The 17,500-nt window shown below is 41.6% G+C and overlaps 5 protein-coding genes across 5 annotated transcripts in view; 2 read left to right on the top strand and 3 right to left on the bottom strand.

Moving 5' to 3' along the window:
* LOC134195365 (ADP-ribosylation factor-like protein 6-interacting protein 4) overlaps positions 1 to 651 on the bottom strand; it is a 1,903-nt gene extending 1,252 nt beyond the window's left edge. The window contains exons 1-2 of the mRNA XM_062664382.1: positions 252 to 651; positions 94 to 180 (exon numbers count right to left, since the gene is read on the bottom strand). Coding sequence (XP_062520366.1) covers positions 94 to 180; positions 252 to 616 — 452 coding nt within the window. The 5' untranslated portion in view covers positions 617 to 651. The remainder of the gene's footprint in view (positions 1 to 93; positions 181 to 251) is intronic.
* A 10-nt stretch (positions 652 to 661) lies between these two features.
* On the top strand, positions 662 to 6,966 carry LOC134195362 (signal transducing adapter molecule 1-like). Its single transcript, XM_062664379.1, has 17 exons — positions 662 to 776; positions 838 to 922; positions 992 to 1,067; positions 1,492 to 1,587; positions 1,657 to 1,745; positions 1,809 to 1,884; positions 3,654 to 3,779; positions 3,903 to 3,980; positions 4,630 to 4,837; positions 5,115 to 5,191; positions 5,250 to 5,340; positions 5,406 to 5,460; positions 5,530 to 5,592; positions 5,913 to 6,001; positions 6,069 to 6,223; positions 6,579 to 6,625; positions 6,681 to 6,966. The coding sequence occupies exons 1-17, from the start codon at positions 749 to 751 to the stop codon at positions 6,811 to 6,813; spliced, it is 1,572 nt and encodes a 523-aa protein (XP_062520363.1). The 5' UTR covers positions 662 to 748; the 3' UTR covers positions 6,814 to 6,966.
* On the bottom strand, positions 1,898 to 3,675 carry LOC134195363 (uncharacterized). Its single transcript, XM_062664380.1, has one exon. It carries the CDS (start codon positions 3,404 to 3,406, stop codon positions 2,375 to 2,377), a length of 1,032 nt encoding a protein of 343 aa, XP_062520364.1. The 5' UTR covers positions 3,407 to 3,675; the 3' UTR covers positions 1,898 to 2,374.
* A 477-nt stretch (positions 6,967 to 7,443) lies between the features above and the next one.
* Positions 7,444 to 9,236, top strand: LOC134195364 (probable peptidyl-tRNA hydrolase 2). The gene is made up of 5 exons (XM_062664381.1): positions 7,444 to 7,577; positions 7,631 to 7,723; positions 8,336 to 8,547; positions 8,932 to 9,046; positions 9,099 to 9,236. The coding sequence occupies exons 1-5, from the start codon at positions 7,458 to 7,460 to the stop codon at positions 9,183 to 9,185; spliced, it is 627 nt and encodes a 208-aa protein (XP_062520365.1). The 5' UTR covers positions 7,444 to 7,457; the 3' UTR covers positions 9,186 to 9,236.
* Positions 9,237 to 9,555: 319 nt separating this feature from the next.
* The window catches only part of LOC134195616 (mRNA-capping enzyme-like), an 8,153-nt gene continuing 208 nt past the window's right edge, over positions 9,556 to 17,500 (bottom strand). Inside the window, exons 2-17 of the mRNA XM_062664669.1 lie at positions 17,443 to 17,500; positions 17,033 to 17,136; positions 16,626 to 16,714; positions 16,391 to 16,466; positions 16,291 to 16,321; positions 16,026 to 16,235; positions 15,151 to 15,257; positions 14,995 to 15,096; positions 13,924 to 14,059; positions 12,863 to 12,934; positions 12,718 to 12,798; positions 11,850 to 11,933; positions 11,253 to 11,321; positions 10,658 to 10,758; positions 10,395 to 10,591; positions 9,556 to 9,920 (exon numbers count right to left, since the gene is read on the bottom strand). The exon at positions 17,443 to 17,500 is cut by the window's right edge and continues 52 nt beyond it. Coding sequence (XP_062520653.1) covers positions 9,718 to 9,920; positions 10,395 to 10,591; positions 10,658 to 10,758; positions 11,253 to 11,321; positions 11,850 to 11,933; positions 12,718 to 12,798; positions 12,863 to 12,934; positions 13,924 to 14,059; positions 14,995 to 15,096; positions 15,151 to 15,257; positions 16,026 to 16,235; positions 16,291 to 16,321; positions 16,391 to 16,466; positions 16,626 to 16,714; positions 17,033 to 17,136; positions 17,443 to 17,500 — 1,720 coding nt within the window. The 3' untranslated portion in view covers positions 9,556 to 9,717. The remainder of the gene's footprint in view (positions 9,921 to 10,394; positions 10,592 to 10,657; positions 10,759 to 11,252; positions 11,322 to 11,849; positions 11,934 to 12,717; positions 12,799 to 12,862; positions 12,935 to 13,923; positions 14,060 to 14,994; positions 15,097 to 15,150; positions 15,258 to 16,025; positions 16,236 to 16,290; positions 16,322 to 16,390; positions 16,467 to 16,625; positions 16,715 to 17,032; positions 17,137 to 17,442) is intronic.

Raw genomic sequence — 17,500 nt, 5'->3', positions numbered from 1 at the left:
ACAAATACAGATAGACAGATGTATAGATAGACAGACAGACTCAAAGAAAAAACGCATAGACAAACAAGTACATGCATATCATGATAACTAAACCTTGTTCTCCCAGTCTGCGGATCAACAATTCTTCGAACAATTTTCTGCTGCCTTTCCCATTCTTCCTTAGTCATCATTCCAACAACCCTACAGCACGGGTATCAAGTGTACCAACGATATATTCCAATTTCTGCATCACATAACAACAGTAGAGGAACCTTTCTTTACTGCAAGGAGAATCAGTCTGATGGGAACATACGGGACTTCCCATCATTTGCTTTCTTGTGCTATCTTCTTCATCTGTACACTCTTTCTTCCTCTTTTTCACTTTTGTGTCTTTCTTCTCTTTTCTCTTCCGTTTTTTCTTTTCCTTTTTGTGTTTATTTCTGTGTGTTGTATGAAATTCTTTCATCTCGTTACTTTTACTTTCTCTCGCACTTTCGGTTGAGAGTTTTCGCTTCTTTTTCTTTTCTTTCTTTTTCTTTTCTTTCTTTTTCTTTTTAGGTTTTGGCTCCAGATCGGATTCACTAGTATCACTACAGCTCTCTTTACTCTCACACGCTGACGATGACATAACTGACATATGGTATACATACGGGAAACTCGTGCACGTGAAAGCAGCACGTGATAAGCGATGATATCACACAAACGTGACCTTTACGTCACCTACTGACGTGGGTTTCGAACGCCAATTGTAGACGTCCACAAGCACAGAATGTCACGCTCTATATACGACGACGTTGGTAAGACCCCCAATAGACGATTGATTGAAAGAAAGTAATTGGGGGCCCATTCGGTCTACAGCGAAAGCAACAAGTGATGAAAAGTCAGACGTCGACTGGGCTCTTGTTATGGACATATGTGATCGTGTGAATGAATCACAGAATGGGTTAGTATTGATGTAACTTGTTAGCTACTTGTTCGAGTTACTTTCGGTTTGTTGCTACTTTCTCTTCAGACCTGCGGAAGTGATGAAAGCGGTCAAGAAGAGACTTGGAGACCCAAGAGCGTTAGTGGTGTTGCACACTCTAAATGTGAGGCAAAGTGATTGTTCTTGCTGTGGGCGTGGCTCGTTGTGTTTGTTTACTTGTTTATTTGTCTGTTTGGATATGTTTGTCTGTTTGTCAGCCTGTCGGTCGGTCGGTCGGTTCGTCAGCCAGTCTGCTTGATTGTCTGTTTATCTGTCTGTCTGTTTGTTTACCAGTCAGTGTGTTTGTTTGGTTGTGTGTGTGTGTGTGTGTGTGTGTGTGTGTGTGTGTGTGTGTGCGTGCGTGTGTCTGTCTGTTTGTCTGTCTGTCTGTCTATTTATCTGTCTGTCTGTTTGTCTGTCTGTCTATTTATCTGTCTGTCTGTTTGTCTGTCTGTCTATTTATCTGTCTGTCTGTTTGCCATGTTTGTGTACACATGTATCCATCATTTCACACCAATTCCACTTCCTCTTTCTCTCTGTGTGTGTAGCTCCTCGGTGCACTCGTGGAAAACTGCGGGAAGCAGCTGCATCTGCTTGTATGCTCCAGAGACTTTGCAACAGAATTTCGACGTTTAGTAAAAATGGTAAATTGATATCAACAGCATCACTTACGACTTCGTAGATTAAGTTTGTTGTGGTGTGTGTCTATGCAGTCCGGGCCACAGCAGAAAGTGGCTGACAAGATGAAGGAGTTGATACACAAATGGGTGTTTGAGAACTTCAAGGGACACGCTGATCTCGGGTGTGACTCCATTGTTGTTGTTGTCGTTTGTGTTTGCTGTTGTGTGATGGTGGGACTTGGTAGGATCATCGAGTATGAACTCTATTGGAACTTGAAGAGAGAAGGAGTTCACTTTCCGTCGTCTGGTGCACACACTATGGTTGGTAGTCTGTCTGTCTGTCTGTCTGACTGACTGTTTGTCTGCCTGCTTGTCTGTCTGCCTGCCTTCCTGCCTGTCTGTCTGTCCGTCTGTCTGTCCATCACATATATTTGAACTTCTATTTATGATGCATTTTGCAATGCAGGGTACTATGTACTGTCCAACTACTAGTAGTGTTCATCAACTAAACTAAGCTACAATTGAAACTCGTGTAAAGCAAAATGAGGACTACACTTAATTAAAAACTACAGTGTACAAGCAAAGCCTCCAGTACCAGCTAGTGGCTAAAGTACTGGGTGGCAAAGAGGTCACATCTGTGGTCTTCAGACAGCGAAGATAGCTTTTTAGAAATGACTCTAGCATTACACTTCTGGAGCTGAATAGAAAAGCGTTTGGACCAGAGGTCGATAAACTCCACAGCGTTCGGTCGTCCCACTTTGTCTGATGACTTCTTTGATAACTTGCACAGGAGTTTCCACCCATCGATCCCCTAAGCTCCAAAATGCTCCATTACCAGTGGGGTTACAGTGGCAATCATGCCACCTGGTAATTGCTGTTTGCTGTATTTCTCTTTCTTTCTGTCTGCTCTCCTCTCTGCAGCAGCACCACTAACAACAGCAGATGATGGAAAGATGTCACTACTCCATGGGTAGGCGAGGGAGATATCTAGGTCAACGTTGTTTCCTATGTCTGTAAAAAATACGATGTCCGGTCTGTTGTCTGTAGTTGTATAATGACTCCTCGGCTCCCTGCGGTGGTGGATATGCAACCCACGAAAACAATCAGACCAGACAGACGAAATGGACTTGTGAGACCATATCGGCCCGCCACAAGTCTTACAGGTCAGCAAATGGTATCCATTGTCATCTATAAGAGCTCCACAATTGCATGTCATTGTCCATCTGGAGAAGGCTATGGGCAAACCCAAATGAAGGAAGGACGCCAAGCGAAATTCGCAAGAATTGAATGCGAACACTTCCGATGTAGGGATAGCATTAAGCCAAGTCTCAGCGTCCTTACCTGTTGTTGAGCGTAGGTGGGCTGCATTTCTGGCAGTGGGGGCATTTTTGAGTAGATACTGAGCATTGGAGGAAGCAGTGACAGAAGATAGCCTTTGTTGAACTTTTCCAGCACATGGCAGGTAGTCAGAGATATGTTTTTCTGGAGGGACAGACCTTTCTATGGCCTCGCTGATTGGAGAGGTTGAAGAGCTTAAGAGACTGTCGATGATAGGTAGTAAACAGGGAATTGGAATGGCAGCCCTGTAAAAGCGTTGGCCCAGGATGCAGCAAAAGCTGTCTGTTTCACTGACAGCAAAAGAGTTGTTCCGAAACCGCCCATTCTGATGGGTAAGAAGCCTGATGCCAATCCTGTCATCAACCATGTCATAACCTAAGAGGTAAGAAAAGGTTTCTTTTGTCACAGAGTCATGGATTGTAGAAGCATGAACTAGCAAATCAGGATGGACTGTCCGGGCCAAATGGGTAATGTTGGGGACGTAACAGCATTGTAATAACAGCATTGCACTCTGAACATCATCCAATTTGGTAAGCTGATCGCACAGTGAGAGCTTTGACTGGGCTATGGTGGCACAAGAGGATGTAACGAATGACAACGAACCAATTGGAGGACCAAGGAAGAGTGCACCCTCACAACTGTCTGTCTGTCTGTCTGTCTGTCTGTTTGTCTGTCTGCCTGTCTATCTGCCTGTATGTCTGTATGTCTGTTCGTCCGAGTCATTTGCTTCTAACTTAGTATCCATACTTTAGCCATCAGCTTCTAGCACAGTCAGCAAACCAGCCGGGAGTGTCCAGATAAGTGAGGACGAACAGTTGGCTAGAGCCATCCAAATGTCTCTTAACGAATCAACATCAAGTTCAACTCCACAGGCAGCGGTAATCAATGACTCCTCAGAGTGACACTTTACATACATAACGCGCACGCGTGCGCGCACACACACACACACACACACACACACACAGATATGATTTTGTATGACTTTTGCATTTTGTGTTTAGCCTGTTGCTTCTTCAGTTTCTAGTTTATATCCACAGCTGGGAGGAAACAGAGCTCCATCTCCTACACCAACAAGAAGAGTCAGTTGTTTTTCATATGTCCTTGTACAGTGTTATACTAACTTTGATTTTATGTCTTCATATACACAACTGTGAACATTTTAGTACAAACATGTCTAGAGTGTTTTACTTAATGGAAGTAACACTAAAGCATAGGCTTTTATATATCTGTTTCTTTAGTTATGTATTAGTGATACATTAAATTATTAATACATTAAATTATTAATACATTGAATTATTAATACATTAAATTATTAATACATTAAATTATTTATTAATTTTAAATAGTTAATTAATATATGTTATACGGACGTTTACTAGTTAACTAGTGTTTTGGATTACTAGTACAAAAAATAACAAAAGTAAATGTGTATTTATTATTTATTTATTGTATTTAATAACAAATAATATAATTTATTATTAAAATATTTATTTATTTTATTAATATATGTTTATAAAAATATTAATAAAATATTTTATTTAAAGTGTGTTTTTAATATTTTTATTAATAAATAATAAATTTATTAATAAAAAATTAATTAATAATTATTTGTATTTTATGTGTTTTTTAATTATTTTTATTAATAAATAATAAATTTTTTAATAAAAATTAATTAATTGTTTGAATTTAATGTGTGTTTTACATGTGCTATTAATTTCCTACTTGCAGGCTCCAGCTGAAATGCGTAAAGTTCGTGCCTTGTTCAACTTTGAGGCAGCAGAGGACAATGAGCTATCATTTAAGGCTGGTGACATAATTGGAATTTTGGATGATTCGGATCCGAATTGGTGGCGTGGACAAACATATGAAGGCATTGGCTTGTTTCCTGCCAACTTTGTATCTCCAGATTTATCAGCTCCTCCTCCCAGTCAACAACGTGAGATGTTTATTTGTTGGTCTGTTTGTCTGTCTATTTGTCTATCTGTTTGTCTGTCTGTCTGTTTGTGTGTCTGTTTGTCTGTCTGTCTGTCTGTTTGTGTGTTTGTCTGTCCGTCTGTTTTTCTGTCTATCTGTTTTTCTGTCTGTCTGTCTGTCTGTCTGTCTGTCTGTTTGTTTCTCATTTATTAAACTATGTCATGTTGCTGCTGGTGGCCGGAAATGTATCATGCCAGTGTTATAGTTGATATCATAGTAGTGATTTCTCTGTTGTTTAGTTGCTGATCGGCGAACTCGCTTTGCTGATTCTGTCCCAGTAACGGAAAAAGCAAAAAAGAAAGCAGAAATTAGTGAGGTGGGCATAACATCAAGATGCATGTGATGTGCAGGCATTTCATAGCGTGTAACACTAGGAAAAGATCGACCTTCTGTTGGAGATGCTTAAGAATGCGGATGCAACAGACGCTAATGGTGAAGAAGACGCCACTGTGAAGGAGCTTGAGGGTATTCACGTCATACGTTTGCATGGGTGATGCGTATATTACGATTTCGTTGTGTGTGATGTCTAGCGCAATGCAAGGAGATGGGTGGTCTAGTGACTGACAAAATGAGAGAAACAGACAGGTTGGGTTGCTGCTGATACTTTGATGTGTGACACTGTGTTGGATTTGTGATGGATTTATGGGATGATAGAGCTGTGTCTGAGTTGACTAAACTGAAAGAGCAATTTGAGGATGCAATGGCAATGTATCAAAGGTAAAGGAACACGATGTGGTAGAAGATAAATATATGCTGCTTGAATAATATAGTGAGAGATGCATCTTTTCAATATCATAGTTACATTAAATACTCAAATGTATTAGGACATGCATCCCTCTAGTACAATAGTGTACTGTATTGTGAGATGCATCCCTCCTATACAATAGTCTAGTGTGTTGTGAGATGCATCCTTCCAATACAATAGTCTAGTGTATTGTGAGATGCATCCCTCCAATACAATAATCTAGTGTATTGAAAACACATGCATCTTTGCAATACAATACTCCAGTTTGATGTGTAATTTTCATTGTTATTAGACTGATTAAAGAGGTTCCAAAACCAGCAGTAACCCTCGCTGCGGCTTTACCAGTAGCCGAACCAGAACCTCCAGCATACTCACAAACAGGCAAGAATTAAACTCCCTTGCAATTAATTATTAATTAAACGTATTTGTATGTCACTGTGTTTCTTAGGCTCTCAGGCATATGGATATCAAGGTGGGATGTCTAGTCAGTATGCTCCTCAACCAGCTATGGCAACAGGCAGGGTTTCTCCTTATGGTGGTCAGTTTTACACACAACCACCTCCTGCAATGTTACATCAGCCACCAATGGGAGCACCAGTCATGGTGAATAGTAGTCTCGCTTTTGTAATGTTTGTACATGTGTGTGTGTGTGTGTGTGTGTGTGTGTGTGTGTGTGTGTGTGTGTGTGTGTGTGTGTGTGTGTGTGTGTCACTGTGTGTGTGCTTGTGCAAGTGAATGCATGAGTGTCTGCATGTGTGCGTGTACATGTGTGTTGTGTGTGTGTGTGTGTGTGTGTGTGTGTGTGTGTGTGTGTGTGTGTGTGTATGTGTGTGTGTATGTGTGTGTGTGTGTGTGTGTGTGCGCACGTGTGTGTGTGTGTGTGTGTGTGTGAGTGAATGTCTTAGTCTGTTGTTTTGTAATTCATCGTTTGAATTCTTGTGATTCTCTCTCATTGTAGCAACACCAAACAGATGGTCACATGACAAGCGGTTACCATGGCATGCCGTGAGTCATCCAAAACATTTCATCATTCTAGTTAACATAATTATTTATTTAACAGTACTGGTGCATCTAACTATGGCTATCCATCAATGGCATCATCTCACCATCAACCTGTGTATCAGTCTCACTACTCATCTCAGCCAGTCTCGTATACGCACAATGCTGTAGGTCACACACCATCTGTCTTGTGATCGAATGTCATGTATGACAATCGTGTATAGAGCTACAGAGAGAGAACGTTAATTATTTTAGTTAGATGGCTAGCTGCTGTGTAAGCTAAACAAGCAGTTGATTATAATGTATGATGACATGTTTATTACACTATGATACTTTGTTGTCTTCTTCGTGTATTGTCGCAAGCGTTTGTATTACTGTATGCTGTTTTCAGTCTCCACATTGTAATTGCAACAGACAAACAGAGAGAGTCGTGATAAATGCAGCTGTACTGTACATGCTTCAATCACATGTTTTAAACCATTAATATCAATGAGTATGATTATTATAAATTAATTAATTAAATCAAGTCTTGTCACTTGATATTGACTATTAAGTATGTGATGTACACAAGCAGGATGCAGACATAAAGTTGACAAAATAGAATAATATTACTGTAGACACAGCTAGTCAGACTCTCTCCGCCATCATACTTCCGGCGCTATAATTGCCACCGGAAGTGCGATGTCGAAGAGAGTCTGGCTACGCAAGTCTACTGCACACAGGCTAACGCACGTTCTCTAGCCCATATTTACGTATGCAAATCATATGCCACGTGACTTTCTGACAGTGGGATTGTCTCTTTGTAGCGCGCGCTAAGAGTTTGAAAACAGCTCACGCAATGGATCCGGATGGCACCGAAGTTAGTGATTCAACATCTTCTGCAACTTTCTGGCATCCGAATGAAGACGCTCTGAGTAGTCTTTTGAGTTTGGGCATATCAAGAAATGCAGCAGAAAGGGTGAACGTATTGCACTCCATTATTCAGTTTTGATAATGAGTTGTTCATTGCAGGGTTTGTATTATACTGGAAACGCTTCCGCTGATGTAGCAGCTGAGTGGGTGTTTGACCATATCAGTGACCCGGATGTGCATCAACCACTAAGTGTAATAATTGATAATTAGTAATTGGCCCATGTTGCTAAATAGGAAATGTTACTCTGTGTGTGTGTGTGTGTGTGTGTGTGTGTGTGTGTGTGTGTGTGTGTGTGTGTGTGGGTGTGGGTGTAGGTGTGGGTGTGGGTGTGGTGTGATATCTCAGTTGGTTAGAGAGTCTTCTATGGAGTGTGTACATTTGGGAACTTGCAGGGTTGCAGGTTCAAGTCACGGTGACGGCGGGCTACGGCATACTTTCCGTAAGCAAGAAACTTACACACAATTGTCTCTCTTGACTCAGGAGTATAAATGAGTACCTGGTCATTGACTGGGGTGGCAAAGGCCTTTGACTACGACAAAGTCCATCAGCCACTAGGGTCTTAGTGGGACTTCGGGTGCCCACACCACAGTTAGCGTCGCAGTCTGTGCTCCTGCAAGTACCTGGCCAGGCTCCAGAAGATTGCTTAACACGGCCTATAGCTCCTGCGTAGTGCACAGGAACCCAGCCATCTGGCTGGGGGCGTAACTGTAATGACGGCAGCTTCTTATCCAGTTGCCATTTTTGCCATTTGTGTGTGTGTGTGTGTGTTGTATTAAAATTTGGTTGACGTTGTTTGATGTTAGATTTCTGCAGTGCCGGATGCTGCTGTGGGAGGGTCTGTGATGTTTGATCTAAGTCACAAGATGGTGTTCGCTGTTGACATATCCCTGGGAATGGGAATAGGGAAAATTGCAGCACAAGTTGCTCATGCTGGAGTTGGTCTGTATCGGCACATGATTTTGGCAGCTGGAGATGGGAGACTACAGAGTATGGTGGCTTTGTGGCAAGAAATGGGGTAAGAAATCCATGCAAAAAATAATGTGTAAGAATGCATTTTGTCACTATTGTATTGGAGGTATGCATGATCTTACACTATTGTATTGGAGGGATGCATCTCTCAATACACTAGACTATTGTATTGGAGGGATGCATCTCACAATACACTAGACTATTGTGTTGGAGCGATGCATTTCACAATACACTAGACTATTGTATTGGAGGGATGCATCTCACAATACACTAGACTATTGTATTGGAGGGATGCATCTCACAATACACTAGACTATTGTATTAGAGGGATGCATCTCACAATACATTAGACTATTGTATTGGTGGGATGCATCACAGACTGTTTGTGTAATAACCGCATGTATATTGCAAACATTCTTTGTTCATGCAGTGAAACAAAAATTGTACTAAAGGCTGGTGGTAGTGCCGAGTTAATGTCTCTAGAAAGCAAAGCGTCGTCACTAAATTTACCTACATACACAGCTCAAGATGCTGGCAAGACACAAGTATGCCATCATTGTCTGTGATGTTTATGTTTGTGACCGAGACTTGTTGCAGATTCCTGCTGGTTCGATGACAGTGTTAGCTATAATGGGGCCTGTAACTGAAGTTGACAAAGTAACAGGTCATTTGCAATTGCTTTAGTTGTAATCAGATTTACAGTAAGTTTGTATTTGGAAATTAAAGTTTATGCCTCCTGTGTATGCGTGCATGTGTGTGTGTGTGTGTGTGTGTGTGTGTGTGTGTGTGTGTGCATGTGTGTGTGTGTGTGTGTGTGTGTGTGTGTGTGTGCGTGTGTGTGTGTACTTGTGTGCATGTATGTGTGTTTGTGTGTGTGTGTGTGTGTGTGTATGTACGTGTGTGTGCACATGTGTGTGTGTGCATACGTGTGTCCATATCTTCATGATAGACGGACCTTGACAAATTATACCGGCAATTCCAGCTAGTCCAACAGTACCCACTCTAATCCACACCAGTACATCTCATTTGTGTGTGTGTGTGTAGTATTACTCATATAGTACACATTCATACAAGGCATTCACTTTGTAATTTCCCAATTTACAATAAACATTCCCGGATTTATTGATATCAATTATTTGAAAATACAATTCGCTCCTAATTTATTATACATAAAACTGTTTGTCCAATCAAAGTGATTGAATGTGATGAGTGATTTCTATTTCGAGTGTGGCAGCTTGGGTGGAGGCATTAGTAGACTGTCTGCAGTCCCCGATGAAGAAGAGGCTTTTAGTTGTGAATTCCCTTGTTGGTTGTGATTAGGTTGCTGATTTGATGGTCTTGTGTTGCGGTGTGCGTATTTTTCAATGTATTCTAGTAGCTTTTCTTGCGTCACTGGTACCACTATACTCTTACACACACCTACACAAAAGCCGAGTTTGATGTGACATGATGGCAATGTATGTCTATTGTGTGTCCATCCTTATCCGCATGCCTGTCTTGTCTGTCTGTCTGTCTGTCTGTCCATCTGTCTGCCCATCTATCTATCTGTCTGTCCGCGTGTCTCTGTCCATCTATCTGTCTGTCCATCAGTCTGTTTGTCTGTCCGTCTGTCTGTCTGTCCATCTATCTGGCTGTCCATCTGCCTGTCTGCCCATCTATCTATCTGTCTGTCTGTCCATCTATCTCTCTGTCCATCAGTCTGTTTGTCTATCTGTCTGTTCATCTATCTGTCTGTCTGTCTGTCTGTCTGTCTGTCTGTCCATCTATCTGACTGTCCATCTGTCTGTCTGTCCATCTGTCTCTCTGTTCATCTGTCTGTCTGTCTGTCTGTTTGTCCATTTATGCAACCATTAACACCACAACTATAAGCATCACATAATTGTGTGTAAGCACCTTCTGCCGTCTTCCAATTGTTTGGAAACGATTTGTCGTCTCTCACTCTCATGAAAACCCACTGACATTTTACAGGATTCCACATGCATTCGACGATCTTCCCATTCAACTGTTTTGTCTCCTTAGTCAGCATCATTTCAGAAATTGGGTTGTCCATTCCACCAACCCAGAGATAGCCCACAGTTCTTGGCAATTCACTGTAAAGATTTTTAAAAATTAATAAAAAGTGAAGGTCACGTGACTGGTATTGCATGAGGTGATACCCAGTCTTATTGATTTTTGCTATTTGCAAACGAAAGTCAACAGAATTGAGGTCGGCTGGTTTCCATTTCAGTACAGAAAAACACTGACCTGCTGTGTATGGCTAGAAACCAAAATGATGACAAACAATGTTTGACTGTGTGTGCAAGTCATGTAAATGTACCCCAGTACATAAATGATGGATGGTTAGATACATAGACAGACAAACAGACAGACATACAGACAGACAGACGGACAGACAGGTGAATGGATGGACGGACAGACAGACAGACAGACGGACAGATACAGACAGACGGACAGATACAAACAGACAAACAGTCAGACAGACAGATTGTTTTATTTGAACGCTTACTCTACCAATAACAAGCGCTCCGTAAAACAATAACAGTCAATGGACAAAATGTTGAATGTCTCTATCATATGTAAAGTCATTGACAGACAGACAGACAGACAGACAGACAGACAGACAGACAGACAGACAGAGATTGAAAGACAGGCATACACACAGACAACGATACAGCAGCACTAGCACAGCAGCACTGCAAACTAGCAAGCAAATCACTAGCACAACAACAAGATGCCACCACTGCTACAAACCTCCTCGGCAGGTGAAAATATCAGTCCATCATGTCCGTGACTTAGTGTCGGCATAATGCCCTCTAACACCTGGAAAAATCAATTTACATTGTAATGTACATGTTAGGTGCAAAGCGTGGATATGGACAACCGTGGATTCCTAGTTTTTCCGGGAATTTGAGGGTTAGGGTTAAGGTAACTTAGGGTCAGGGTTAGGGTTAGCATCAGGGTTAGGGTCAGGGTCAGGGTTAGGGTCAGGGTCAGGGTTAGGGTCAGGGTCAGGGTAAAGGTTGTCGTCAGGGTTAGAGTCAGGGTCAGGGTTAGGGTCAGGGTTAGGGTCAGGGTCAGGGTCAGGGTTAGCGTCAGGGTTAGCATCAGTGTTCGGGTCAGGGTTAGCATCGCGGTTAGCATCAGGGTTAGGGTCAGGGTTAGGGTTAGTATCAGGGTTAGGGTCTAGGTCAGGGTCAGGGTTAGAGTTATCATCAGGGTTAGGGTCAGGGTTAGGGTTAGGGTTAGGGTTAGGGTTAGGTATGGCATGGTTTGTGCAGGCAATCCATGGATTGTCCAAATCTGAGCTTTGCGCACGACATATACATTGAGCTGTCTGTTCTGACTTACCTTTCTTGTTTGTAAGACGTCAAGGAACAATTTCTGTCGTACTCTGAACGGCTCTTTGCTCTTGTGTAGTTTCCCTTCACTTTCCTGTATGAAGTATGTATAACGTTAGAATGGATGTAACGTGTCGTTGAAGAAGTCGTCTCGACCGTCGTTCTGTTAGTCGATTGGGCATGTGTTTCTTTACAAGTCTGTCCACTTGTATGTCTATCTGTCTGTCCACCTGTATGTCTAACCGTCGATCCACATGTATGTCTACCTGTCCACCTGTATGTCTATCTGTCCACCTGTAAGTCTATCTGTCTGTTTAGCTGTGTATGTCTACCTGTCCACCTGTATGTCTATCTGTCTGTCCACATGTATGTCTATTGTCTGTCCACCTGTATGTCTATCTGTCTGTCCACCTGTATGTCTATCTGTCTGTCCACCTGTATGTCTATCTGTCTGTCCACCTGTATGTCTATCCGTCCGTCTACCTGTCTGTCTCTGTCTGTCTAGCTGTGTTGTCTATCTGTCTGTCCACCTGTATGTCTATTGTCTGTCCACCTGTATGCCTATCCGTCTGTCCACCTGTATGTCTATCTGTCTGTCCACATGTATGTCTATCTGTCTGTCCACCTGTATGTCTATCTGTCTGTCCACCTGTATGTCTATCCGTCTGTCTACCTGTATGTCTATCTGTCTGTCTAGCTGTGTATGTCTATCTGTCTGTCCACCTGTATGTCTATTGTCTGTCCACCTGTATGTCTGTCTGTCTACCTGTATGTCTATCTGTCTGTCCACCTGTATGTCTGTCTGTCTATCTGTCCACCTGTATGTCTATCTGTCTGTCCACCTGTTTCATCATCTCGATTCAATACGAAAAACTTACAGCTCTAATTCGAGGTTGTATTAACTCTTTATCAACGCACATTAGTCTTTGCTCAAGAGGAGACTTCCCTATATCATTTCCCTGACAAAAAAGACAATATTATTGTGAGAAACGTCAATCATTACAATAGACTACAACATCAGACCTCAAATGTAATGATGTCATAGATGAGAAATCTCGGTGTTAATTGATCTTTATCTTTATCAATAACCATTTCCTGAAATAATCATTGGCATTGATGCTGATTTCATGTTGACATTGAGGCAGATCATCTGTCTCTTATGCAGCTGCTCAGCAAGTTTCATTTTATCTGTTTATAGTTAGTCTGTCTACCTGTCTGTCCTTCCACACGTTTGTCTATGTGAGTGTGTGTGTGTGTGTGTGTGTGTGTGTGTGTGTGTGTGTGTGTGTGTGTGTGTGTGTGTGTGTGTGTGTGTTGCTGTAGCTCAATTGGTTAGAGAGTGCATTTGGAGAATAAAAACATTCGGGACCTTGCAGGGTTGCAAGTTCAAGTCACGGTGATGGCGAGCTATGGCATAATTTCCTTAAGCAAGAAACTTACACACAAATTGCTTCTCTCGACTCAGGAGTATAAATGAGTACCTGGTCATTGACTGGGGTGGACATGACCACTGGCTTGGCCCTAACATCATGCAGCAGACAGGTACATGTAGGCTTGGTGTCCAGTCCCAGAGCTGTGCCATAGTCAGTGCACCTGGATGACTCTAGCCAAGCTCCAGGTGGATTGTAGCGCTGGCCCTAAGCCTCCACGTAGTGCATGGAGGCCCTGTCTCTAGAGTCAGGGAGAGCTATCTCCGCAACTGACTTTAAGGTTGACATCATTCACGAATGACGTGGAGGGAATGACATTTGTCCATTTTTGTGTGTGTATCTTTGTGTCTGTCCATCTCTATCTATCCATTTTGTCTGTCTGTCTCCTTGTTTGTCCAACTGCCTGCCTGCAAGTTTCCCATCTGTGGTCTGTGTATAGTTAGTCTGTCTACCTGTCTGTCCTTCCACACGTTTGTCTATTTGTGTGTGTGTGTGTGTGTGTGTGTGTGTGTGTGTGTGTGTGTATCCATCTTTGTCTCTGTCCATCTCTATCTATCCATTTTTGTCTGTCTGTCTCCTTGTTTGTCCAACTGCCTGCCTGCAAACATGTTCATCAGTCATCAGCAGTGGTTGTTGCCTTTGACACAAACTTACACCATCAACGAGTGTATTTTCAACGTGTTCCTCAATTTTTTTCCGTCGCGGAAAAGTAAACTGTGGAACAGCAAAGACTGTGTTGTCGCGATCGAACATGTAGATTTCATCCCTTGCCAGAATTAACATCATATACCTGCATGACAACACACCACATCTACTTTAGTTACACCATTGATATCAAACTCAATGTACCATTCGCGATGTACCAGTCGCGATAGAGACATTCAGTGTTTACACATTAGCAATAGTCTTGGACTATGGGTAGAACATTTCGTTTTGACAGTAATTGTTGTAGTAGTGAAGATTGTTGACAATAAACTCGATTCTGTCTGTCTGTCTGTCCATCTGTCTGTCTGTTCATATGTCTGTTTGTTTGTCTGCCCTTCCGTCCGTCTGTCCATCTGTCTGTTTGTCTGTCCTTCCGTCTGTCTGTCTGTCCGTCTCTCTATCTAGCTGTTTGTCTGTCTGTCTGTCTGTCTATTTGTCTGTCTGTCTGTCTGTCTGTCTGTCCATCCGTTCATCTGTCTGATAGAGACATTCAGTGTTTACACCCACACATTAGCAATAGTCTTGGACTATGGGTAGAACATTTCGTTTTAACAGTAATTGTTGTAGTAGTGAAGATTGTTGACAATAAACTTGATTCTGTCTGTCTGTCTGTCTGTCCATCTGTCTGTCTATCTGTTTGTCTTTCCATCCATTCATCTGTCTGTCTGTCTGTCTGTCCTTCCGTCCATCTGTCTATCTGTCCGTCCATCTGTCTGTTTGTCTATCCGTCCATCTGTCTTTTTCTGTCCTTCCGTCTGTCTATCTGTCCGTCCATCTGTCTGTCTGTCTGTCCGTTTGTCTGTCTGTCTGTTTGTCTGTCTGTCTGTTTGTCTGTCTGTCTGTCCTTCTGTCTGTCTGTATATCTGTCCGTATATCTGTTTGTCTGTCTGTCTGTCTGTCTATCTGTCCGTCTGTCTGCCCATCTGTCTGTCTGTCTGTCATTCCATCCGTCCGTCTGTCTATTCATATCATGCACGTACGTGTCCCTCTACAAACAGTTAGTTTACATCATATCCCAACCTCGTTCCGTCCGCTTTCCAGCTCACTCTGTATGGCATCTGAACTAATTTTGCAATATTCTTGACATCCATAGAAACTGGTTGACAACCAGGAAACCCATTTCTGTAGCAAGGAATGTAGCAAGAATTTCAATTTCCAATTAAACTCGTAACTCACTTCTTCCAGTTGCACATTTTCTGGCATTTCTTCTGTAGCTCGTGGATCTTGTCAGCATCACAGACTGCATCCACACCCGACACGCCTTCCATGAACTGAGTGGTAGGCTGTGAGAGAAAGCAGAGTAATTAATATAAACCAGACAGATGGATAAACACAAGAAATGAATTGCCAGACAGGTGAACAGGCAGACAGACGAACACACAGACACACAAAACTGATAAACAAGCAGATGAATGGACAGACACATAGACAGACAGACTGACAAACCAACAGAAAGGTAAAATGACAGACAATCAGACAGACAAATGAATGGACAGACACATAAACAGACAGACAGACAGACAGACCAAAAGACACAATCAGAAAGACAGGAAAATGGACATACACATAAACAGACCAACAGAAAATCCAAAAGACAGACAGTCAGATGGACATATGAATGGACAGACACATAAACAGACAAACAGGCCAACAAAGAAAGGTCAAAAGACAAACAATCAGACAGACTGATGAATGGACAGACACATAAACAGACAAACAGACAAAGGTCAAAAGACAAACAATCAGACAGACTGATGAATGGACAGACACATAAACAGACAGACAGACCAACAGAAAGGCAACACAACACACAATCAGACAGACAGATGAATGGATAGACACACAGACAAACAGACCAACAGAGAAAGGTCAAAAGACAAACAATCAAACAGACTGATGAATGGACAAACACATAAACAGACAGACAGGCACACAGAAAGGTAACACAACACACAATCAGACAGACAGATGAATGGACAAACACATAAACAGACAAACAGAACGGCAAAAAGATAGACAGGTGGACAGACAGGTAGACAGACACATCACACCTGAACTCGTTTCCTCTTCGCCCTTCGTCGCTCTCCGTTCTCAGCCATACCATTGTCCTCACTCTGTCCATTTCCGTCAATATCCACATCAACGTCGTCGTCTTCACACCAGTCCGGCATTGGTGGAACAGTGATGTCATCACTGCCATCTCCATATCGCTCAACCAACTCCTTGATATAATCTTGTTTATAGATCCCAGTTGGACGAGCCTAAAATCTCACTCTTATGTCACAAACATGGAGATACAGCTGAGTGTGTTGTTACCACAGTGAAGGCGTGGACAGCAGCTTCTAGACTAACATTGAGTTGATATCAATTGGTGCAAATAATTGTAGGTACAGTACAGTGTATGTGTGGTGATTACCTCCATTCTAATCTTTCAATGAGATATGATATGATCATAAAACCGGTTCTGTTGAAGCCGTGCGTACAGTGAACGCCTTGGAAATGAAACGTTTAAGGTGTGTGTGTGTGTGTGTGTGTGTGTGTGTGTGTGTGTGTGCATGTGCATGTGGTGAGTGTGTGTGTGTGTGTGTGTGTGTGTGTGTGTGTGTGTGTGTGTGTGTGTGTGTTGTGTTATTTATCTTAATGTATTATACCAATTATGCTGTTTGTATTTCTTTCAAAGAAAGAGTCACACACTTTAACAAATGTAGCAACTTGCTCTTTAGTGGGTGTCTCACCTTGTCTACAAATGAATTCAACAAAGTATCACTCAGTACATACATCAGTTGATTCATTCATCCATCCGTCCATCTGTCTGTCTGTCTGTCTATCCGTCTGTCTGTGTGTCTGTCTGTCTGTATGTATGTATGTCTATCTGTCTATCTGTCTGTCTATCTGTCTGTCTATCTGTCTGTCTATCTGTCAGTCTGTCTGTCTATCTGTCTGTCTGTCTATCCGTCTGTCTATCTGGTCTGTCTGTCTGTCTGTCTGTTTTTCTAAGTATTGCAGTAGAGAAATGGACAGACACAAAACACAGACAATAACAATAAATCCATCAAACCCTTGGCATTCCAACTTGATGTAATGTATATTGTTCTTTTTCAGCTCTTCACAGTCATAAAATCGTCTCGTTTTTGTCAAGTCAACCACCATGCCCATCTCCGCCTAACAACCACAGTCAATCAATAAGAAATTTAAATTTCTGGTACAAATTTAAACTTATTGAAATTAATGACTGCACAGTGTCACGTGTTGTTTAATTAATTAAATATAAATAAATAAATAAATATAATATATAATATATAAAATATTAATATTATTATAACATATACTTATATTTCATATTTTTTATTTACATTTATATTTTATTTTATATATCATATATTAATATAAATAAATGTGTACCCACCTAAATAATTCAATTAAATATCATGAAATAGTTGAAATTAATTAAATAAAATTTCATTTTACTTGTTTACTGGAGAGATACGCTAGCAGCATCGGTAATTGAAAGCGATATGCCTCTGGC

The sequence above is a fragment of the Corticium candelabrum genome, chromosome 20, assembly GCF_963422355.1.
Source record: "Corticium candelabrum chromosome 20, ooCorCand1.1, whole genome shotgun sequence".
Taxonomy (NCBI): domain Eukaryota; kingdom Metazoa; phylum Porifera; class Homoscleromorpha; order Homosclerophorida; family Plakinidae; genus Corticium; species Corticium candelabrum.
This window is presented reverse-complemented; position numbering and strand designations above follow the sequence as displayed.